This window comes from Pleurodeles waltl, chromosome 1_1, assembly GCF_031143425.1.
Source record: "Pleurodeles waltl isolate 20211129_DDA chromosome 1_1, aPleWal1.hap1.20221129, whole genome shotgun sequence".
In the NCBI taxonomy this organism is placed as follows: domain Eukaryota; kingdom Metazoa; phylum Chordata; class Amphibia; order Caudata; family Salamandridae; genus Pleurodeles; species Pleurodeles waltl.
In genome coordinates this window covers 305,751,734-305,775,716 of record NC_090436.1, presented here as the reverse complement: position 1 = coordinate 305,775,716, position 23,983 = coordinate 305,751,734, and the positions used below count along the sequence as shown (strand labels likewise).

At 46.8% G+C, this 23,983-nt stretch overlaps 1 protein-coding gene across 7 annotated transcripts in view; it reads right to left on the bottom strand.

The window, feature by feature from the left end:
• Positions 1–23,983, bottom strand: part of DDX4 (DEAD-box helicase 4) — a 1,597,047-nt gene that overhangs the window by 1,133,699 nt on the left and 439,365 nt on the right. For all 7 annotated transcript variants that reach the window (XM_069222170.1, XM_069222215.1, XM_069222206.1 and 4 more), the window contains one exon: positions 14,894–15,031. In XM_069222170.1, the coding sequence (XP_069078271.1) occupies positions 14,894–15,031 (138 nt within the window). The remainder of the gene's footprint in view (positions 1–14,893; positions 15,032–23,983) is intronic.

Below are 23,983 nucleotides of genomic sequence, written 5' to 3'. Positions count from 1 at the left end.
GCTTCCCCTGACAGGTTTTGTTACGTCGGGGTGTTTTTGTTTTTTTGGTGGAGGGGGCTCGGTCACTGTTTAGTAGTTTAGGCCCTTTCACCACAGCATATCTTGCTTCTACCTTTACTGCTTTTGTATTTCTATGTGCCTTTGGAGAATCCCCTGGGAGACTGCTGGTGATAAGCCTCTGCAGTCTCTGATAGGAAGAAGGGTAGTCAGGGGTGGTAGTTTTACTGCCTGCCTTCTACTGCTGCCTCCAGAAAGTCTGTTGGGTGGATGTCTATATGGTACCCATGACCGTGTCAAATAAGTTACTTACCTTTGTTAATGCCTAGAGACTATCTAGTTGCAGATTGCTTACCTAATGAATATCTCCCATCAGACTGGATCCTGAAATTCTTTCACGAGCAGTACCTCAGCATGACAGTAGGCGCAGTTGTTCGGCTGCACTTGGCGTCGTTGGCATCTTCTGCTCTGAAAGTGGCGTGCATGGTGCTAATATAGGCAACACTTCAGGGCACTGGTGTCAGTTTCTTTTTGCAGTGTTCCACAGCAGGAGTGCAGACCCACAAAGAACATTGACCACTGGTGTGGTAAACCCGGGCCCTAAAAGGTTAACACCCCAATACCTATAAATCCGTGTGCAGAGCAGGAAAGATGGGTGAGTCGGTAATTAATCTGCTGATAGAGTCTGTACCGGATAAGGGTTTGTTAGAAATGGAGTTTTTGGTTGGCAGTCAGGTTGCCCTCTGTCCAAGCAAGAACCCTCACTCTAGTCAGGGTAAGTCACACACAATCCAAAATCAGCCTGTGCTCACCCTCAGGTAGCTTGGCACGAGCAGTCAGGCTTAACTTAGAAGGCAATGTGTAAAGCATTTGTGCAATAAATCATACAACACCATAGCATAACACCACAAAAAAACACCACACAGTGTTTAGAAAAATATATAATATTTATCTGGGTATCTTCAGGTCAAAACGATCAAAGTTGCAATACGAATTTGTAAAGATATCACTGAAAAGTGATAGAAAGTGTCTTAAGTCTTTTAGAAAGTAAACAAAGTCTCTTTCAAACACAAAGTACCTGGTTTCTGGTGGAAAATCTCCTCAGAGGGCCACAGGAGAAGAGGTGCGTGGAAAACTGGTGTGTGCGTTGATTTCTCCTCAGCACACACGGACTTGCGTCGTTATTTTCCACGCGGGGAGTCGGCGTCGTTTTCCGGCGCGCGGACAGTCTCTTACTGTGGTTTGCGGGGAGTACCAGATGTCCCGGGTCTGTGCGTGGATTTTCCTGCTTGTTTACCGGCTGCGGGGCTGCGTGTCGAAGTTTCGATCTCACGGCAGGCGTTGCGTCGATTTCTCCTGCGGAGTCGGGCGGCGTTGTCCTTGCGAGGCCGTGCGTCAAAAGTTTTGATCTCACGGCAGGCGTCGCGTCGCTTTCTCCCGGGAAGTCGGGCAGCGTTGTCCTTGCGAGGCCATGCGTCAAAGTTTCGGTCGTCCCGAAGACGTCGGTGTGAGGCGTTTTTCTTGCCGCGGAACAAGCTGTACGTCGAAAAGTTCGGCGCACGGAGCGTCCAAGAGGAAGAGAGAAGTCTTTTTGGTCCTGAGACTTCAGGGAACAGGAGGCAAGCTCTATCCAAGCCCTTGGAGAGCCCTTTTACAGCCAGACAAGAGTTCAGCAAGGCAGCAGGCCAACAGCAAGTCAGCAGTCATTTGTAGAAAAGCAGACAGGTGAGTCCTTTGAGCAGCCAGGCAGTTCTTCTTGGCAGGATGTAGTTTCTGGTTCAGGTTTCTTCTCAAGCAAGTGTCTGATGAGGTAGGGCAGAGGCCCTGTTTTATACTAAGTTGTGCCTTTGAAGTGGGGGTGACTTCAAAGAGTGTCTAAGAAATGCACCAAGCCCCCTTTCAGTTCAATCCTGTCTGCCAGAGTCCCAGTAGGGGGTGTGGCAGTCCTTTGTGTGAGGGCAGGCCCTCCACCCTCCCAGCCCAGGAAGACCCATTCAAAATGCAGATGTATGCAAGTGAGGCTGAGTACCCTGTGTTTGGGGTGTGTCTGAGTGAATGCACAAGGAGCTGTCAACTAAACCTAGCCAGACGTGGATTGAAGGGCACAACAAGGTTTAATGCAAAGAAATTCTCACTTTCTAAAAGTGGCATTTCTAGAATGGTAATATTAAATCCGACTTCACCAGTCAGCAGGATTTTATATTACCATTCTGGCCATACTAAATATGACCTTCCTGCTCCTTTCAGATCAGCAGCTGCCACTTCAACAATGTATGAGGGCAGCCCCAATGTTAGCCTATGAAGGGAGCAGGCCTCACAGTAGTGTAAAAACGAATTTAGGAGCTTTACACTACCAGGACATATAACCTTACAAGTACATGTCCTTCCTTTTACCCACACAGCACCCTGCTCTAGGGGTTACCTAGGGCACACATTAGGGGTGACTTATGTATAGAAAAAGGGGAGTTCTAGGCTTGGCAAGTACCTTTAAATGCCAAGTCGAAGTGGCAGTGAAACTGCACACACAGGCCTTGCAATGGAAGGCCTAAGACAAGGTTAAGGGGATACTGTGGTGGGTGGCACAACCAGTGCTGCAGGCCCACTAGTAGCATTTAATCTACCTGCCCTAGGCACATGTAGTGCACTCTACCAGGGACTTACAAGTAAATTAAATAGTCAATCATGGATAAACCAATCAGTAGTACAATTTACACAGAGAGCATATGCACTTTAGCACTGGTTAGCAGTGGTAAAGTGCCCAGAGGTCAAAAGCCAACAACAACAGGTCAGAAAAAATAGGAGGAAGGAGGCAAAAAGTTTGGGGATGTCCCTGTCAAAAAGCCAGGTCCAACATGACCCCCTACCAGCCTAAAGCCAGGGGAGAACAATCACTATCCTGATGTACTTCCCTGTTTGAGGCGACAGAACAAGGACCCAGGCCCACAACAGCAGGGGCATGCTCCAGTTCTTCGCCTTCCTGACTCCAATTGGATCCCTCTGTCCATACTCTCAGGGCCCACTAAGCCAACCCATGGGGAACCTTTCTCCTTACCTGCGGATCCCATCTGTGCAGCACCTAACCTTACTTTGCTCACAGATGTATCCCAGGAGCAGGATAGTACCACCATGACCAACACAGTGGTGTTGCCCACTCTACCCCCGGGGTGTGACACTTGTCCCCTCCCCAGGGATAAGTCTGTCCACCCGGACAGCAAGCCACAGTGATTACTGACAGCTGCCAGGGATGAGAGCCATGCCCCAGGCCTCTCAAAGCTCTCCCACCACTGTGGCTGTGGAGAGTGGGGGGCGGTAGCCCCAGGTGCTGGGCACCCTTTAACCACTCTCCCTTCCACCAGGTCAGGGATGACAGCCTGAACCTGGTCCTCCCCTCTGGGGCTCTGTACCCTCCCTCCTGGAGCGGTACCCCCAGAGTCCAACATGGTCAGGGTGCGTACAGAAGTCACCCTGTACCATTCCTCCACCAGTGCAGGGCTGTTAACCTGCAACTGGCCCTCCAACCTGGGGTCTGTACCTTCAGGTTGGACTAGGGCCCGGGGTGAGGCTTCCCTCCCCCTGCCCTCCCTTCTGGGGTCCAGCACCCTCCAACTAGGAGTGGCCTCCTCAGAAGACAACATGGTAGGGGCACTGTTATCAGTAGCCCCTCCCTCCAGGTCCGGAAGGACACCCTGAACCTGGTCTTCCAGCCCAGGGTCTGTACCCTCAGACTGGATCACTGCCTGGCAAACCAGGACTTTCTGGAAGGCACACCTACCCCCCACCAGGTCAGAGTTTAACCTCTGCACCTGACCATTCAACTCAGAGTCACCACCCTGAAGTTGAACAATTGCCTGGCACGCCAGGACTTCCTGGAGGGCACACTGACCCTCCACCAGGTCAGAGTTTAACCTCTGAACTTGGCCATCCAACTCAGAGTCACCACCCTGAAGTTGAACAATTGCCTGGCACGCCAGGACTTCCTGGAGGGCACACTGACCCTCCACCAGGTCAGAGTTTAACCTCTGAACCTGGTTCTCCAACCTAGGGTCACCACCCTGAGGTTGGGCAATTGCCTGGCACAGCAGGACTTCTTGGGAGGCACACCTACCTCCCACCAGGTCAGAGGTTAACCTCTGAACCTGGTTCTCCAACCCAGGGTCACCACCCTGAGGTTGAACAATTGCCTGGCACGCCAGGACTTTCTGGGGGGCACACCTACCCCCCACCAGGTCAGAGTTTAACCTCTGAACCCGGTTATCCAACCCAGAGTCAACACCCTGAGGTTGGACAATTGCCTGGCACAGCAGGACTTCTTGGGAGGCACACCTACCTCCCACCAGGTCAGAGTTTATCCCCTGAACCTGGTTAGCCAACCCAGTCACCACCCTGAGGTTGGGCAATTGCCTGCCACACCAGGACTTTCTGGGAGGCACGCCTACCTCCCACCAGGTCAGAGGTTAACCTCTGAACCTGGTTCTCCAACCCAGGGTCACCACCCTGAGGTTGAACAATTGCCTGGCACGCCAGGACTTTCTGGGGGGCACACCTACCCCCCACCAGGTCAGAGTTTAACCTCTGAACCTGGTCATCCAACCCAGAGTCAACACCCTGAGGTTGGACAATTGCCTGGCACAGCAGGACTTCTTGGGAGGCACATCTACCTCCCACCAGGTCAGAGTTTAACCTCTGAACCTGGGTATCCAACCCAGAGCCACCACCCTGAGGTTGAATCTTTGCCTGGCATGCCATGACTTCTTGGGGGGCACTCTCACCCCCCACAAGGGACATACCGTCCCCAAGGGCCACACAAGAGTCTGGTTGGCGCAGGTCTCCCGACCTCTGCCCATCCGGCAGAGTCTGGGTGTCCCCCCAAACCAGAAACGGTTTCACCTGGGTCATTCCTGGGGGCTCTGCTCTCAGAGCTGTCCCCTGACTCCCAAGGTCCTCCACTGGGGTCTGCAACCCCCTCTCAACCCTATGTCTGGACTTCTGCACCCCCTCACTAGGAGGGGTACTGCCAGACACCAGAACTGTTGGGATGCTGGCTACAGTCACCCCCCCCCCCCCAAGTTCTTCTGACACTGCGGGGCTTCCCTCCAAAGGTGGCCCTACGGTACAGGCTAGGCTTCCCTCCTGGTGTTCCCTCATGGAACCCTCTAGGACCTGGGACCTACCTGGGACACTACAATTCTTTCCCACCTCACTCGGTTGGGAACCACCTAGACCACTCCCTTCAGGAGCACCCCCAAATGCCTCTTCTGACTCTCTGGTAGTCACCCAGAAGTCTGCCTCCATTGTAAGTTCCCTGGGGTCAGAGAACTCACACTCCACCTGGTGTTGGCGTAGCTCTGGAAAATAAGGACCAGACATATGCTCTCCAGCAATTACATCATTCTGCCCTTCACATGTATTAACCACAGTACCCTTCAACCAACCACCCAGTAACTCAACCTTGGAAAAGCACTCTACCTCACCCTCCTGAGACTGGTGAGACAGTATCTGTCTGTCCCTGACACTCAACCCATATTCTTCTGGGATGTCTCTACACTCTATATCCAGGACGTCCACCAGGGGGAACCCTTTTCTCTGTCACTCTCTGCTAGAGTCAGTAAAGTGTCCCTCCCCCAGTAGGAATATGACTCCCTGTGCCAGTTCCCCAATCCTTCTCAGAGACCCTGTGCATAACGGGAACTACCTCATACCCTTGAACCACCTGGGGTGTGTCAACTCCCTTCTTCAAGTTGGGCACCACATCTCTGGGCTTGTGCCCTTCAGCAGTACTAGATGCAAGATTTTTGCTGCCACCATCTGAACTAGACTCAGCCCTTCCGGCCTCCAGTTTCAGCTCTTTACAGCTCAGCTCTTGAGCTGCAATCTTTTCTTCTTCCAGGGCTAGGAGTCTTTTTGCCTCAACCTCTGCAAGATACTCCTCTAATTGTTGCTCCTGTCGCCTTTGACCTCGGAGCCATTCATCTATTTCTGGGTCACTGTCCAAATCTCAGTAGTCTTCCTCCTCAGGTGCGTAGTCCTCCTCCTCATCTGAGGGGTACTTAGTCATTTGGTTTCTTGCTGCCTCTCTCTCTGCCCATCTTTCCTCCCCCCAGACTATGTAGTGATGTAGCATCTCCGCCTTAGTAGATCTCCTTGCTACAGGAAGGCCCCATTTTCTGCAAAGCTTCCTTAGGTCAGCCTTAGTGAGGTGGTCAGTACGAACAAAGAATGAGTAGGTACACAATCCCATTCTGATAAGATTTTACCAGCAAGAACCAAAATCCCAAGTCCAAAAATATCAATAGTATATCCAGGAGGACATCAGAGAAGCAAAAGCCAAAAAAGATGAAAAATCAAGTTGACCTTCAACTGTGGGTAGGTAGTGAAATACTTAGCTACTGTATGTCACTGCACAAACACAAGTCCTATCCTCACCGCTGATCACCAATGTTAGAAATGGGGTTTTTGGTTGGCAGTCAGGTTGCCCTCTGTCCAAGCAAGAACCCTCACTCTAGTCAGGGTAAGTCACACACAATCCAAAATCAGCCTGTGCTCACCCTCCGGTAGCTTGGCACGAGCAGTCAGGCTTAACTTAGAAGGCAATGTGTAAAGCATTTGTGCAATAAATCATACAACACCATAGCATAACACCACAAAAATACACCACACAGTGTTTAGAAAAATATATAATATTTATCTGGGTATCTTCAGGTCAAAACGATCAAAGTTGCAATACGAATTTGTAAAGATATCACTGAAAAGTGATAGAAAGTGTCTTAAGTCTTTAGAAAGTAAACAAAGTCTCTTTCAAACACAAAGTATCTGGTGGAAAATCTCCTCAGAGGGCCACAGGAGAAGAGGTGCGTGGAAAACTGGTGTGTGCGTTGATTTCTCCTCAGCACACATGGACTTGCGTCGTTTTCCGGCGCGCGGACAGTCTCTTACTGTGGTTTGCGGGGAGTACCAGATGTCCCGGGTCTGTGCGTGGATTTTCCTGCTTGTTTTCCGGCTGCGCGTCGTTCTGCGGGGCTGCGCATCGAAGTTTCGATCTCACGGCAGGCGTCGCGTCGATTTCTCCTGCGGAGTCGGGCGGCGTTGTCCTTGCGAGGCCGTGCGTCAAAGTTTTGATCTCACGGCAGGCGTTGCGTCGATTTCTCCCGGGAAGTCGGGTGGCGTTGTGCTTGCGAGGCCGTGCGTCAAAGTTTGTCGTCCCGAAGACATCGCGTCGATCAGCGTCGGTGTGCGGCGTTTTTCTTGCCGCGGAACAAGCTGTGCGGCGAAAATTTCGGCGCACGGAGCGTCCAAGAGGAAGAGAGAAGTCTTTTTGGTCCTGAGACTTCAGGGAACAGGAGGCAAGCTCTATCCAAGCCCTTGGAGAACACTTTTACAGCCAGACAAGAGTTCAGCAAGGCAGCAGGCCAACAGCAAGGCAGCAGTCCTTTGTAGAAAAGCAGACAGGTGAGTCCTTTGAGCAGCCAGGCAGTTCTTCTTGGCAGGATGTAGTTTCTGGTTCAGGTTTCTTCTCCAGCAAGTGTCTGATGAGGTAGGGCAGAGGCCCTGTTTTATACTAAGTTGTGCCTTTGAAGTGGGGGTGACTTCAAAGAGTCTCTAAGAAATGCACCGAGCCCCCTTTCAGTTCAATCCTGTCTGCCAGAGTCCCAGTAGGGGGTGTGGCAGTCCTTTGTGTGAGGGCAGATGTATGCAAGTGAGGCTGAGTACCCTGTGTTTGGGGTGTGTCTGAGTGAATGCACAAGGAGCTGTCAACTAAACCTAGCCAGACGTGGATTGAAGGGCACAACAAGGTTTTAGTGCAAAGAAATGCTCACTTTCTAAAAGTGGCATTTCTAGAATGGTAATATTAAATCCGACTTCACCAGTCAGCAGGATTTGATATTACCATTCTGGCCATACTAAATATGACCTTCCTGCTCCTTTCAGATCAGCAGCTGCCACTTCAACAATGTATGAGGGCAGCCCCAATGTTAGCCTATGAAGGGAGCAGGCCTCACAGTAGTGTAAAAACGAATTTAGGAGCTTTACACTACCAGGACATATAACCTTACAAGTACATGTCCTGCCTTTTACCCACACAGCACCCTGCTCTAGGGGTTACCTAGGGCACACATTAGGGGTGACTTATGTATAGAAAAAGGGGAGTTCTAGGCTTGGCAAGTACCTTTAAATGCCAAGTCGAAGTGGCAGTGAAACTGCACACACAGGCCTTGCAATGGCAGGCCTGAGACAAGGTTAAGGGGCTACTGAGGTGGGTGGCACAACCAGTGCTGCAGGCCCACTAGTAGCATTTAATCTACCTGCCCTAGGCACATGTAGTGCACTCTACCAGGGACTTACAAGTAAATTAAATAGTCAATCATGGATAAACCAATCAGTAGTACAATTTACACAGAGAGCATATGCACTTTAGCACTGGTTAGCAGTGGTAAAGTGCCCAGAGGTCAAAAGCCAACAACAACAGGTCAGAAAAAATAGGAGGAAGGAGGCAAAAAGTTTGGGGATGTCCCTGTCAAAAAGCCAGGTCCAACAGGGTTTAAGAAAGGTAAGTAACTTTTTCATTTGATGGAGACTTCTAGCCACTGATTCCGTACCTTAGAACAGGTACCCAAGCAATAACATCCCCAGAGGTGGGTCTGCAGAAGAATTTCCCATGAGGAAGTCCTGCAGGACCGAAGAGGGAAAATGCCCATCTTGACACACCTGACTGTCCATGCAGAACTGCTTTGTGAACGTGTGCAAGGAGGTCAATTTTGCTGTCCGGCAGATGTTCAGGACTGGAACTCAGTGTTTTAACACAGTGGTTGCAGATTTTGCTCTAGTGGAATGAGCATGCAAGCCTTAAGGTGGTTGCTTTTAGCTAACACGCAGCAGATTTTGATAGAGAGCACAATCCATCTGGACATGCTCTGCTTCTGCACATTCCGACATACTCCACAAAGAGTTGGTAGTCCACCTGAAACTCTTGTGTGTGGTCAAGCTAGAACGAGAACACATTTTGGGTCCAGATGTTGGAGTCACTCTTCTTACTTGGAGATATGAGACGGAGTGTAAAAAGTAGGCAGAGGGATGGATTGGCCTTCATGAAAGGGAGGGACTGCCTTTGGAAGAAAGGAGGCCCTTGTAGGAGCAATCATCAGTTTGTCTGGGTATTTGATCAAGTAGGGAGGCTTTGTGACAAAGCCAAAAGCCACCTGACCCTCTAGGTAGTGTTATAGCCATGAGAAAGTCCACCTTGATGGTAAGGAGCCTAAGTGGATAATATGCAAAGGATCAAATGGAGCACAGATAAAAAAGTGAGGACGAGAATAAGGTCCCAATGCAACATAATTTAAGGGTAAGGTGGAAACCTTTCAATAATGCATTTACAATAGCAGCTTTGAAGAGGGATGCCTGATGAGGCAACTGCAGTAAAGCAGACAGCAGACAGATACCCCTTGAAAGTCCCCACAGCAGAGCCCTCCTGGGCAAGAGAAGAATGAAAAGGAGAACTTAAGAAATGGCAACAGAAAGGGGCTCACTTTGTCCTTCTATACATCATGCCACAAATTTTCCTAAATGAGAGGCATAAACAGTCTTGGTGGAGGGATTCCTGGTTACCAAGGTAATGTTAAGGACTTGAGGAGAAAAAAGACATTGCACCACCTCCGAATGGAGACATGATACGTGATTCACTGACCACTTCGGCTGAATTTTTCTGATCTGGCGTTCAGGCAACCGGGCAGGGGTTCAACCACCAGAGATATGCCATGATGTTCCAGCCATGTCCAGAGACACAGGGCCTCTTGAGAAAGAGGTTCATGACCCTGCCCGCCCTGTTTGTTGCAGTACCACATGGCAGTGGTGTTGTGCGTGAACACCTGCACTAGTGTTCCCTTGATGGAGGGTAGAAAGACTTTCAATACCAATTGGATAACACGGAGCTCAAATAGGTAGATATTGAGTCTGGATTACACCAGCAACCTCTAATATCCACCTCTCCCAAATGGCCGCCCTATCCCAGGAGAGATGCATCTGTCCCTACTGTCAGATCTGGTTGGGGAAGAGAGAGGGGTCTGCCACTGACTCACACTCAGTTTGCTAGCGATCTGAGATCTAGACCATGTCAGGGAGATATACCCGATGATGTGCCCATTGAAACTACAGGTCCAACTGCAGAGCATACATATGCGAGTGGGCATGTGTCACCAGCAGAATGCAGGAGGCTGTGAGGCCCAACAGCCTCAGAGTCCGTCTCACTGAAATCCAGGATGAAAGCTGAAACATCTGTTTCTTTGCCTGAATATCCTGGACTTGTGATTTTGGATGATAAGCAGAGAACTACACTGTGTCTAAGAACAGGTCAGATGAAAGGGAGTGTCTGAGAGGGAGTCAGGTGTGACTACAGCATACTGATAGAGAACCCCAGCAAATGCAGGACATCCACCGTAGTCTGGAGGTGGGAGACAACACCCTGATCTCTGCAGGTGAGCTGCAAAACCCACCATACCTTGGTTAACGTCTGAGGTGTGCTGGAAAGGCCAAATGAATGCATGGCCAATTGAAAGTGCTCATGGCCCACAGTGAACGGCAGGTAACATCAGTGGGCAGTCAGGATCGGAATATTTATATGCGTGTCCTGCAAATCCAACGCCACCATCCACTCTCCTAAGTCAAAGGCAGATAAGACCTGAGCAAGCATGCACATTTTGAACAATTTCTTGAGGAAGAAATTAAGTAGGTGTAGTTCTAGGATAGGACAACAGCCTACATCCTTTTCAGGAACAAGAAAGTAGCAGGCATAGCAACTATGACCACCTTCTGACATCGGCACCCTCTTTGGCTCCCTTGGTCAAAAGAGTCATCACTTCCCTGTGGAGAAGGGATAGGTGATCCTCCCTCAGTCTGTAGCAAGTTGGTGGAATGGGAGTAGGAGTAGTCACGAAGGGGAGAGAGTAGCCCCTTCAGACGATCTGCAAAACCCACTGGTATGATGTTATGCATCACTAGTGGGCCAGTGATGGTGAATCCTGCCGCCCAATAGGTGTCCATAATGGTAAGAGGGTAAATTAGGAGGCTTTCAAGGCTGTTACTGCTGAAGGGTGGTGGACTGACCTGATAACTAGCTGCCCGACCCATAGTGTCTGTGGGTACCGCGCCTTAGGCCACCCAGAGGCTGGGAAGCTTGCACAGCATGGTGGCTTTGTGTGTACAGACTCAGAAAAAAGCCCTTTTCTGTGGCCATAAAAGGAGTCAAAGGTGGATTGGTGCTGACTAGGATTAATGGAACAGTCTAAAGACCTGGATGTAATCCTGCAGTTCTTAAAGTGCACCATGGCTGACTTCACCTTATCTCCAAAGAGACTGAAGTCATGAAACAACGCTTGAACATCCACAGAAAAGCCAGTCATCCTCAACCAAGGGTGGCGCCACAGGCCACTGTCGAGGAAACATCTCTGTCCAGTGATTCAGCAGTGTCAAGTCCACAAGCCTTGAAAAACCTACTAGCGCACTCGCTATGGTGTGTCATATTTTATCAGGTCAGACTATTTTTAAGAGCTACTCACCCCTTCTGGCGAATTGACAAATAACAGGTGTTCTGTTAAGTCAAAGGGAAAAAGACATCTCTTTAAATCTTGTTCTTGTTACAATTGCTCTGTATTCTGAGACAGAGGTCAAAAGTCAGTTTGTCTTTTTTCATTCTGACTGCAGAGTTCCGGGATTTTGTAAGGAGACCTGCCTAACCTGCTGTAAAAAGTGTGAAATTAACGAATGTGTGGGTTTCTCCCAAACACACATTTAAATAACTAAGTCAACTGTACTAACATTTCAAAATACGTCACTAGCTGTGAAATACCATTTTTTGTTCTTCTGTGTGATGAAAAAAATACTTTATTAGGATGAAAACAAATAAGAACACTTTACTTAGTGATGTGCAAATGATAAAAAGGTTTTCTGAAACCCAGTTTTTAGATTATTAATACACTAGTTTTATCAGTAAAGCTGCGAGTTAGTGGACCTTTCTTGGACATTTATTGTCTGTAAATAACAGTGTGCTACCACACCATGCTTTAGTAATATATTTATTAAAATTGAGTTATTAAACAAACTGGAAAATACTGCAGCCCTGATGGCAATGCTATTAGCAAACCAAGACAAGTCACGGATCATGTGTACCCTATATGTGGACTAGATTCTTTTATACATGGAGTAAACATTTAATCTATTTAATCAAAACAAAATAAGTTTTTGTACAGCAGAAATGATGAACTCACATATTGGAAGATGTACTAATGTCAGAATGAGAGGAAAAGGCTACTCTGTAAAATAAAATATTTGCCTAGGATCACACAATTTGACACCTATTTACAGGTCAAGAACAATACAGGTAGGTTGAGTAAATTATTCAAGTTACTCGACCACCAGGTCTAGTAGCAATTTTATGATTTTGCGAGGCCTGGTCCACATCAAATGGTGAACTTAGCTGCGTCCCTCCCATCAGCAACAGCCTGGGAGAGTACAACCAGGTCCTTCTCCCGAACTGTTGCCAGCACTTGCACAACCGAATCCCGCAGCACGTGGTAATAGCAGTCCAAAAGGCATGCAGCGTCCACAGACCACAGTGCCAGGCTGGTGGAATAAAATCTTTTCGCCACGGTTTCCAGCCTCTTGGATTCCCGATCTGGCTCTGCGGTTGGGAATGCACCAGGATTTACATGGGAGGTAGAGGCTTGGACAATCAAGCTCTCCTGTGTGGGATGTTGTATGCAGAAGTTTGGGTCACCTGGATCATGGCAGTAGCGAAGGGCAATTGCCCTGTTGAGAGGAGCCCCTGTTTTGGGTTTGGACCAAGCCCCATGCAACACGTCAGTAACTGCTTCTTTAAAAGAGAGACGGTTCTGATGGGGACTCTCACGGCTGAAACACTTCTGTCAAGACATGGATCTTGACTGCCACTGAAGACAAGCTGAGGCCCAGGCCCTCAGCTACCCTCCTACCACCATTGTGAAAGATGTTCCTTCAGAATATGTCAGGACAAGAAAAATTAAAAAATGTTACTAGACCTGCAGGTCGAGTAACTTGAACAATCTACCTGACCTAACTGTAATGTACTTGACCTGTAAACGAGTCTCTAATTGTGTGATCCTAGTCAATTAGTTTACAGAGTTGCCTTATTCTTAATTCTCACATATGAGAATGCCTTCAAATATGTGAGCTCAGCATTTTTACTGTATACAGAAAACCTTTTTTTGATTAAATAGACAAACTGCTCCATGTATAATAAGAATCTAGCCCACATACATGGGGGACAAATGATCCATGACGTGCCTCTTAGTTTACCAATAGCATTGCCATCAAGGCAGGAGTGTTTCCCATTTTATGTTTAAACACTCACTTTTAATGTATATATTACTAAAGCGTGATGTAGTAGCATAATGTCATTTACAGACAGCAAATTTCCAAGATATGTCCAAAAGCCTTCCCACTAACTTGCAGCTTTACTGATAAAACTATATAGAGTATTAACAATAATCTGTGAAAATTGGGTTTCAGAAATCATTTCGCTTTTGCACGTCACTAAGAGTTCGGATTTGTTTTCGTCTTTTTAAATTATCTTTTCCCATCACACAAGTACAAAAAATGGGCTTTCACCACTACTGAAATATATGTACAGTTGACTTACTGTGAAATTGAACAGTACATGGTGTCAGGTTTTTCCTAGTAAACAACATCTGAATAACTCTTAACACAGAGTAACACAGAGTAAATGTGACAACATAAGATTTAAAGGAGTCTTTATTGCTCCTTTACTGACTGAACAGAACACCTGCCAGAAGGGGCAAGCAGGTCCTAAAAATAGCTTGATCTGATAAAAAAATGACTCGCCAATGCAAGTGGTTGAGTACATTTTTTGAGCCTGGTATATACAACACAGCAGTCATACAATAATACAAATAACTGCAGAAAATAATCAACCATTGCAAATCATAAACAAATGAAACTCGTGGCCCATAAAGGAATGTCAGGTGCAAGATTTGGGGCGTATCTCATCAGAAAATATAAAGCAAATGACAAGGGTATGAGTTTTGAAGCCCTCCACTGATGCAATTGTCAGCTGCTGTGGGAAAGAGTATGTGGTTCCTGATGGACCTCTTGAGGGTAACACTGGTGTCACATTCCTCGAATATCAATGTTTGGCAGAAATGTAAATTAAAAAGCTTTCTTCTGATTACACGTGTAATTCCTCCATCCATTATCTGAATAACCAACTCCAGTGGAACCGTAAGAGGTGTCCAATGACTGCAATATGCACACCTCACTGCCTTTCATCAAGGTTTCTACTGTGGACACTATTATTGTCAGTCCATGGCTGAGAAGGTCTAGCTGGTAGTTGACTATTTTGGACTCCTATGTGGTGGTTATTGATACGGTCCCTGGAGAATGGAGGGCATTCTCGTTGATATGTTATGGTAGGCAAGGAGATTTATTACATAGTAAGCCAACAAAGTCTGCTTCAAATTTTACAAGGGAAGGCATAGGATTCACAGACGCATGAGCCAGCCAAGAAACACTTATTCTTTTATTTCATTTTTAAATTCCTCTGCATCCCTTTCCTAAGTCTTTCTACAGGTTCACACTGCCACAGTTTAAAATGTACTGGCAACTGCAAACCTGGCAATGGAGAATGAATCAAGCATGTAAGCAACTGAACAATTACATTCTAGAAAGTCAGGACAGCAAGGTGCTCCAGCAGATACTTAAACAGCCCTCATCTTTTACCACAAACCTCTCAATTAAACCTGTTCAGGGGTGAAAGACTGAGTTGTAAACCAGTTAACACACTGAAAATATTCTGTCATTCATACAGCACATCAATAACACGTATAATGTGGTTCAGCAATAACTATTAACTCACTTCGGCCAAATCCTCCATGTGTGCCTCTGGCTCCAGTTCCTCTTCCTCTTCTTTGAGCAAAATTATTTTCAGAATGGCCAAATCCTCTACCAGCGCTCTTATCTCCAAACTCCTCTTCTACATTTCCATCTCTAAAACCTTAATTAAGAAATTAACATTGGTAACCCAGATCTGAAAGGCAATAATAAACAAAACTTAAATGTTTAGTGTGAGTGTCAGCCAATGGCAGACACCTACACCCTCCCCTCCCCCCCCCAGTGCATCTGAGGGCTGAAAAGGAACCTCTGTTGGCCTGCCTTGAAGGATTTCTTTAAAAAATAAAAATAAAGAGCAGAGGAGATGCAATATGGCTTCTGTGCCTTTTCATGCTGCACAATTTAGTCAATCCTCTTGCATCATTTGTCACATAATTCCATTGACCCTAATGATAGCACTCAGTTTTCACAAGTAGCACTCCTGCACATAAAGTTGCAACGGCTACTATCTGCAGGTCTGCTTCTTGAGATCAAAGGTAGATTTATAACTTCTGGGAAATTACTTTTATACTAGCAATGGCCCAGCAGATCCCCAAACATTGGTGTTCTGTATAAGCCATGGGCACTCACAAACATTTCCCCTGGGGTCAACATTTTGGTCTGTGATATGACTGAGGGCCACATTGAAGCAAACAGGGAGGCAGTCATGGTTGGGGAGGTTTTGGGGTGTGTTGGAAGTAAGGTGGGTTTAGGGGAGTAAAGAATAAACATCTAGTGGCTGAAGTGCACAAAATAAAACCAGAAAACCAGGGTTTAATCACAGCTTTCCCCAACTTTACCAAGTTGTGTGATACTAAGCGTTTTTTTATTCCACTTTCCCTGCAGTTTCACATTTAAAAGGAATCGAAACACAGGACTTCAGGATAAGTGATATACAAAACTTTCTCCTATGTTTGATTTAATAAACAATATTGTTCTTCATGTATAACACGCACCCAAGTCACTTAAAGGGCCACATAGCAACTGACTTGCCTCTTAGTTAACTATTGGCATTGTTGCAAGGGTGGCCGGAAGAATGAATGTTTCAAGGTTCATGTTTGAAAAACTTCAATTTTCAATGTTCTGATTTGCTAAGGTTAAACAGTTCTGAATGTTAATAAAATACACTTTTTGAATTCTGAAGAGACTTATATTTGTACCCTTTTGCTTCAAGATGTCTTTAAAAATGAAAGTGATCCTAAGGTGAAGTAGTGCAGGACAACCTAGTTAAATTATTGTTTAACTGCAATTAACCTGTAAATAAATGCCTGTTTAGTAATTTTTTTAAATGTCAGTGCTCAGTCGGGTAAAAAGCAGTTCAGTGCTGCGATTGACCAAGGGGGCGCATGATAAGGTCTGAAGGGCCGGAGGCAGCCCCCGGGCTGTACTTTGACTATCACTGATATAAGCCATGACAACATTATGCTGTGGCATTGGGTAGGTGGCAAGGTGAAGTAATACTGTATCGGTCCCTTTAGTGTCTTTGGAGAACCTGATTATTCAATGAAAATAAAACCTTGTTTTGGTTTATTTACTATGCACACATCTCAGACGCACCCAACCGCCGATTTAGAATACTTCAGCCTTCTACATAGGACAGTGTTTTAAAAGGAAGGTTTTAGCCACTCAACAGAGTTGGCATAACGGTGGATGACTGCTGCCCAGGCCCTAATTTGAGCTATGAAGGACAGATCTAAGGAAGATCAGAGACTGAGATAGCAGATACAGAGACAACATCAGAGGGAGAGGAAAATGGAGCAGAATCTGAAAGTGATTTTTCAGTCGACTATTTCATCTGAATGCTCATCTATCAGCAATTCTGGGGGACATGATGGTGGTAGTCATGCTATCCCTTCACAACCACACGATGTGCAGCACAGCAACCATAGCAAGGCAGACAAATCCAGGCAACAGACGTGTATCAGCAAGCACAGACTGAGTGCTCTCTTGGCAATCCCCCAATTTAGTTCAGCCCAGATTCTGCGGTTCACTGGCAACACTGGATGCAAAGTCAATACGCCCAATTTTGGCCAACTGACTACACCCATCTCTTTTTGCATGTTAACTTGCTTGATCAAATTATGCACCAAACAAATTTGCATGACAATTTATGAAGGAGAATGGGGGCACTCTAGGGTCTCATTCTAGGGCACACCAGTTGACTCTGACTTGTCGAGTTGAAGGTATTTTGGGGCCTTATCTTTAAAATGGGGTTAGTGCACAAACCAAACTTGCAGTCTTACTCCTCGACTTGCACGGTTGAGTAACATCCATCTTCACATCATATATGAGCAGAGACCATTTTTTGCTACTGCAGCACATGCTGCATTTCAATTACTGATTTGTTGCATTGTCTAAGGGCCATCCAGACCGACGGGTTGTTCAAAATTCGGTCTGTCGTGGAACTTTTGTCTGCCATATTTCCAGAGGTTTATACTCCAGGTAAAAATATACCCATCGATGAATCCTTGATACTGTACAAATGGTGCCGCTGTTCAGGCAGTACATTGCGAGCTATAAACTATGCCATCAAGTTGTACATGCTGTGTGAGAGCCTCTACTGTCAATGTGTACAGCATGAGAGTACACAGGGAAGGATTCCACTCTAAACCCTGTAGGTTGACCTGCCACATTAGGAATCATGGGAAAGATTGTATAGGAGCTTGTTCAGCCACTCCTTCATTCAGATTATAACCTTTATGAGGACACCTTCTGCCAGGAGTAGAGCTGTTCAGTGAGCTGCAGAAAGCTGGTACTGTGTTATGCAGTGCAGTTTGTCACTGCAAAGGATTCCCACAGGAACGTGCTAGCAAGAAGCTCCAAAAAACTCAGAGCACTGTAATGTATTCCAAGTAACTGCTCACAGTAAAGTTCCTTAATAGGTCTTGTGTATTCGCTCACCACAATTCATAATGCGAGCACTTCTATGTCACTGTTTGGGGTCAGATGACTAAAGTTCACAAGCCCTCCTGTATACTTGATTACAACAAGCAAATCAGCGGAATGGATAAGAATGACCAGGTTGTTTAGCCACATAATGCAAGCGGTAAAACTCGCACTTGGTTTAACAAAATCTTTACCCACCTGATACAGACGGCATCATACAATGCATATGTTCTTCATCGTCAGGCCATAATTGAAAGACTCATGCCTTTCTTTGACTTTCAGTTGACAGTCACTGAAACTCCTACAGCTACAGAAGAAGCAGCCTCCACTTCATAAGCTCTGGAGGACGGGGCAAGGTTGCAGCTGTTTCAGGAAAGCAAACTGCATTCCCTAAACAGTTAAAAAATACAATTTTGTCATTGTAGCGTCTACTCTAAGCAAGGAACTCAACAGTAGAGTTGTGTTTATTGTCCCCTGTGTCCATCTCAGCCAGCCCTGTGTTTTCCTACTTGCTTCATGTTGTACCCTTCAAAAGTGAAATATTGGAAAATTGACTGAGATGGGGCTGCTGTTAGGTAAACCGTTCAACGGCCTTGCATGGATATCGGCATCCCATGGGCCACTACTTCACTTGACAAACAGCTGTAGAATTGTTGTTCCTCTAATCGAGAAAATCATGGACTTGGCCTCTTCAACATCTTCATGGGTATCAGAACATGGTAGGTGTTCTGTTCACCAATTGACAAGTGCATTATAGTCCCCACACTACACATAAGTGGGAAAAATAAGCCACATTGTCACGGAGTACCCAGTGTGGCAAAAATGTAAAGTCTTGACCAGATTTTGAAGTGATTTTTAGGGAACATATGTATAAAACACAAGGACCATCCTCATTGCTCATGAGAACCAAAATAAGACGACAAACAAATGTCCCATGGGACTCATTTGTCAACACTTCTGCTTCCATTGAAACTGTAACTGTATTATAATCAATGAAAAAGGATACAAGACAATTTCTTGCATAACGATTTGCATTTGCTTTAGTATCAGGATAATATACATTTCAGTATATTTTAAAATTAGTGCAGATGACGCAATGCTCAGATAGTGAAGTAATATGTATACAACGCTGAACAAGACCGTGAACAGATTAGAAGGTTGTATATGATTTTATATCAAATGAGATAGATAGAGATCCTATCTCTTAATATATGGTATCTCTTGGTAAACCATAACATGCTTTGAAAGCAACTTGGAGAGAGGATCTCAACTATACGACCTGTAGTTAGTCTTCGGGTCTCATCAGGACAAAAAGAGTCTGGCTAAAGTTACCTAGAATGTGTGGAATCTTTGGAACTTCAAAAAGACATCCCTTAAGCAATATGTGCAAAAATACTTCAAGACAGAGGTGGTCATTATGAACACGGAGGGGTCTGGTCCGCCATGCCGGTAGTCGCAGTAATTACCGCCACCAGCATGGCAACCCAGACCACCATGTAATAAACGTGGCAGAACCGCCACTGAAATAACTCTGCCACCGCCAGGCTTCTGCTACCAGGAAGCCTGGCGATGGCGGAGTTACATATCCGATAGAGCAGCGCTGCAAGCAGCGCAGCCCGCCGATTAATGTTCCTGGTTCCACCAGCCTTTCCCTGGCCGTTTATCTCGCCAGGGAAAAGCTGGCAGAATGGGTGCCTCGGGGCATGTCACTGCCCGATTTACGGCTGCTGCACCCGCCGCACTGCTACATTTCCTCCGGGCAATAGAGTCCTCTATCCTTTTTCAATAACATTCGTTATGAAACAAATTACTAATTGAGTTTTCACGATTTCAAAGAAAAAGTATAAGTGTGGGTGAATGGGTTCTATAGGGTATTTATTTGGCTTGTAACTTTAGGGAACTTAGGCAGTATTCCCCAGCATCTTCGCCTTAGTTTCAAAGGAAGATATGCTCTGTGTTCGAGGAATGTAGACCTAGGAAGCAATCTCGGACACCCTCAACTTGCATCAATAAAGTGGAATGAATTGAATTTAGCACAGAGAGTGCCCTGAAGGTGCATCCGACACATTTTCTTCAGCTTCAAGTAGCTATTGACGGAAGGCATTAATACAGGTTCATTTGGCAAGCATATGGGATAATTTAGGAGTTTGATGAGGACAGAGATATGAACAGGTAGGAAAAGCTTAGGGTAGATGTGCTTTCAGAGAGATATTGCATAGGTAGAAGGGAGAAAGTTAAGTTAATTCAGAAATACATGCCACCACTTCACCTTCACCTACGGATTCAAGCCCATTGGCACTGCACTCACCCGAACACTAAGGGGCATATTTATACTCTGTTGGCGCCGGAATTGCGTCGTTTTTTTTGACGCAATTCCGACGCAAAACTAACTCCATATTTATACTTTGGCGTTAGACGCGTCTAGCGCCAAAGTCCATGGAGTTTGCGTCATTTTTTAGCGTGGACACCTACTTTGCGTTAATGATATGCAAGGTAGGCGTTCCCGTCTAAAAAATTGACTCTGAGGCATGTGCGCCGTATTTACACTCCCGGGCAAGACTCACGCCCGGGAGTGGGCGGGTCCAAAAAAATGACGTCCAGGCGCTTTTGCGTCGTTTTTTAGCGCCTGGTCAGGGCAGGCGTTAAGGGACCTGTGGGCTCGGAAGGAGCCCAGAGGTGCCCTCCCATGCCCCCAGGGACTCCCCCTGTCACCCTTGCCCACCCCAGGAGGACGCCTAAGGATGGAGGGACCCATACCAGGGAACATAAGGTAAGTTCAGGTAAGTAATATTTTTTTTTTTTTTTTGTGGCATAGGGGGGCCTGATTTGTGCCCCCCTACATGCCACTATGCCCAATAACCATGCCCAGGGGACAGAAGTCCCCTGGGCATGGCCATTGGGCAAGGGGGCATGACTCCTGTCTTTGCTAAGACAGGAGTCACTTCAATGGGGGTTGGGAGTCGAAAAAAATGGCGCAAACGGGTTGAGGCGAAAAATTTGCCTCAGCCTGACTTGCCCCTTTTTTTGGCGCCCAAGCTCCATATTCCCCTACGCCGGCGCTGCCTGGTGTACGTCATTTTTTTTGACGCACACCAGGCAGCGCCGCCGGCTAATGTCATTGAATAAATACGGCGCCCGCATGGCGCTTCAGAATGGCGTTAGCAGGCGCTAATTTTTTTGACGCAAAACTGCGTTAGCGCAGTTTTGCGTCAAAAAGTATAAATATGGCCCTATGTTACTCAACTGAACAGATGACTCCAAACCATACAGAATGCAGCAGCCAGCCTACTCTCTCAACATCCCAACACACACCCTGAACCTCAAACACGTTCACTAACTCCTCATCCACAGCTCTTTTCAAACTCCTGGAGCACATATTTAAAGCATTAGAAAGCAATAGTCGAGCACACTTCAATACTGCCTTGGAATTCAAAAACCTTTCCTACACCGTTGCTCAGCCATACTTGTACACATTCAATGCATAAGCAACACCAGAACAAGGAGAAGTGACTTCTCCTAATCAATCAATCAAAACATTTCTTAAGCACACTACTCACCAGTTAGGGTCTCAAGGCGCTGTGAGTGTGTGTGTGTGTTTTGGGGGGGGAGGGGGGGGGGGGGGGGTTGCTGCTCAAAAAGCCATGTCTTGAGGTGCTTTCTGAAAGTTAGGAGGTCCTGGGTCTTGCGTAGGTTGGTGGGGAGGGACTTCCAGGTCTTGGGTGCGAGGTGGGAGAAGGATCTGCCACCAGAGGTGGTGCGCTGGATGCAGAAGACTGTGGCGAGGGCGAGGTCAGCGGAGCAGAGGTGTCGAGTTGGAATGTGGAAGTTTACCCGTTCGTTGAGGTAGGCCGGTCCAGTGTTGTGGAGGGATTTGTGAGCGTGGATGAGGACTTTGAAGATGATCCTTTTGCTGATGGGCAGCCAGTGTAGGGATCTGATGTGAGCGGAGAGGTGTTTGTGACGGGGGAGGTTGAGGATGAGACGTGCAGCTGCATTCTGGATTTGATGGAGTTTTTTCTGAAGCTTGGCTGTGGTCCCAGCGTAGAGGGTGTTTCCGTAATCCAGTCTGCTGCTGATGAGGGCATGGGTAACCGTTTTTCTTGTTTCTAAAGGAATCCACTTGAAAGTCTTCGGTAGCATGCGAAGGGTGTTGAAGCAGGGGGACGATATGGTGTTGATTTGCTGGGCCATGGAGAGAGAAGAGTCTAGGACGATGCCAAAGTTGCGTGCGTGGGTGGTGGGTGTTGGGCCACCAGGAGTCGTCCCATGCTGTCTTGTTGGGGCGAAAGATGATGATCTCTCTTTTGAGTTAAGTTTGAGGTGGCTTGCTGTCATCCATTTGGCGATGTCAAGGAGTCCGGCGTGCATGTTTGTCTTGGTGGTGGGTGGGTTCCTGGTGTGGGAGATGAGCTGGGTGTCATCTACGTAAGAGATGATGGTGAATTCGTGGGGGCGGAGAATGTTGGTGAGGGGGGCCATGTATATGATGAAGAGGGTGGGGCTGAGAGAGGATCCTTGGGGGACCCCGCAGATGATCTTGGTGGCTGAAGACCGGGAGGGAGGTGAACTCTTTGGGTTCTTTCGGCGAGGACGGAGGTGAGCCAACCCAGGGCCTTGGATTCCTGCATCAAAAAGGCGTGTGCAGAGGGGTGTGGTGGCATACAGTGTCGAAGGCTGCGGAGAGGTCTAGGAGGATGAGGGCGACGCTCCCGCCCTTGTCCTCTCTGGTCCTGATGTCATCTGTGCAGGCTATGAGGGTGGTCTCAGTGCTGTGGCTCCAAAAGTGAGGAGTGACCAGTCTCTACACATATGTGCAGTCTCTAAAACTAGTGCTTTCCGCACAGAAACACTTCTTTGACTAGGTTAAGCCACAGATCATCTCTGACTGCTCTTGCGTCGGTGACAGGATAACATCTTGGGTGATAGTATGCTTTACCAAAAAATCATAACATCATAGAGAATTCTGGACCCAACGTTGCACATTGGCTGCAATGTTTGTCCAGCCTGCCACGTTCATCGTCTATCAGAACATAGTAAGTTATGCCCTACTTGCCATGTTCTTCCTCGGTCAGTACTTAGCATATGTTCATTTTACTGTATGTCAAGTGTATTATAATTACAGTACTGCACTTAACATATGCTACGTTCTCCGTGACTATCCTGTGTGTTTTTTGTAGTCTATGATGTGCTCTTTAGGGAGATTAAGCAGTATTCCCTGGCATATTTGCCTTCTAAGGTTGATATCCTCACTCTCTTCAAGTAATGTTGGCCTTGGAAACCTTTCTCACACACTCCCAACTTGCATCCACAAACTGGAAGGAGTTAGACTTACCACAGTGGGTGCACTAAAGAGGCATGTAAAACATGTCTTCCTGTGCTTCATGTGGCTGTCATGGGAGCAGTTAGTAAAGGTTCACTAGGCATGCATTCAGCAATATTCAGAATGGAGGCAGTTGCTTGAAAGGTGGTAACAATGCAGTCAAACTGTTAATCTGTGAAGGTTTTGGATGCACCAAAAGTCAACGTGTCTGGACATGTGCTAATAGAGATTTGTTTTTGGTGTGTTTGTGTACAATTTTGATGATGACTGGTTGTTTTGAATTGGGATCTGTCCTGTGGCGTGTGTATGTGATAGGCCCCCGAATGGGGGTGGTATGAACATATGAGTGTGCCTATCTGTTGGACTTGGCCAAACAAAGTAGGAAGGCAACTGTATTTTGGGGGGGGGTGTAAAAAGTAGTCAAGATGATGGAATGGCGTAAATGAAAGGGCAGAACCACTTTTGCTGGAAAAGACCTAGTGCAAAGCACCACTTTGTCAGGACAGTTGGAAAGGTAGGGTTGCTTAGATGACAATGCTTGCAGCTTACACACCCTGCAGGCAGATGTAATGGCCACAAGGAAAGCTGTCTTTAATGTTAAAAGCCTAAGAGGAGAATTGTGGAGAGGCTCGAAAGGAGAACACATCACAAATGTCAAAACTAATTTCAGATCCCATTGGGGCATAATGAATGGAAATGGAGTTAAAAGGTGTGTAACCCCTTTGAAGAACCTATGAACAACAGGGGACTAAAAGAAGGTTGATCGGGCAGCTTCAAAAAAGAAGAAATAGCAGGAAGAGTCCCACTGGGCCAAAGAAAGGATAAACAATAGGACATCAGAAAGAGAGGCAGAGACTGATCTATGCATAA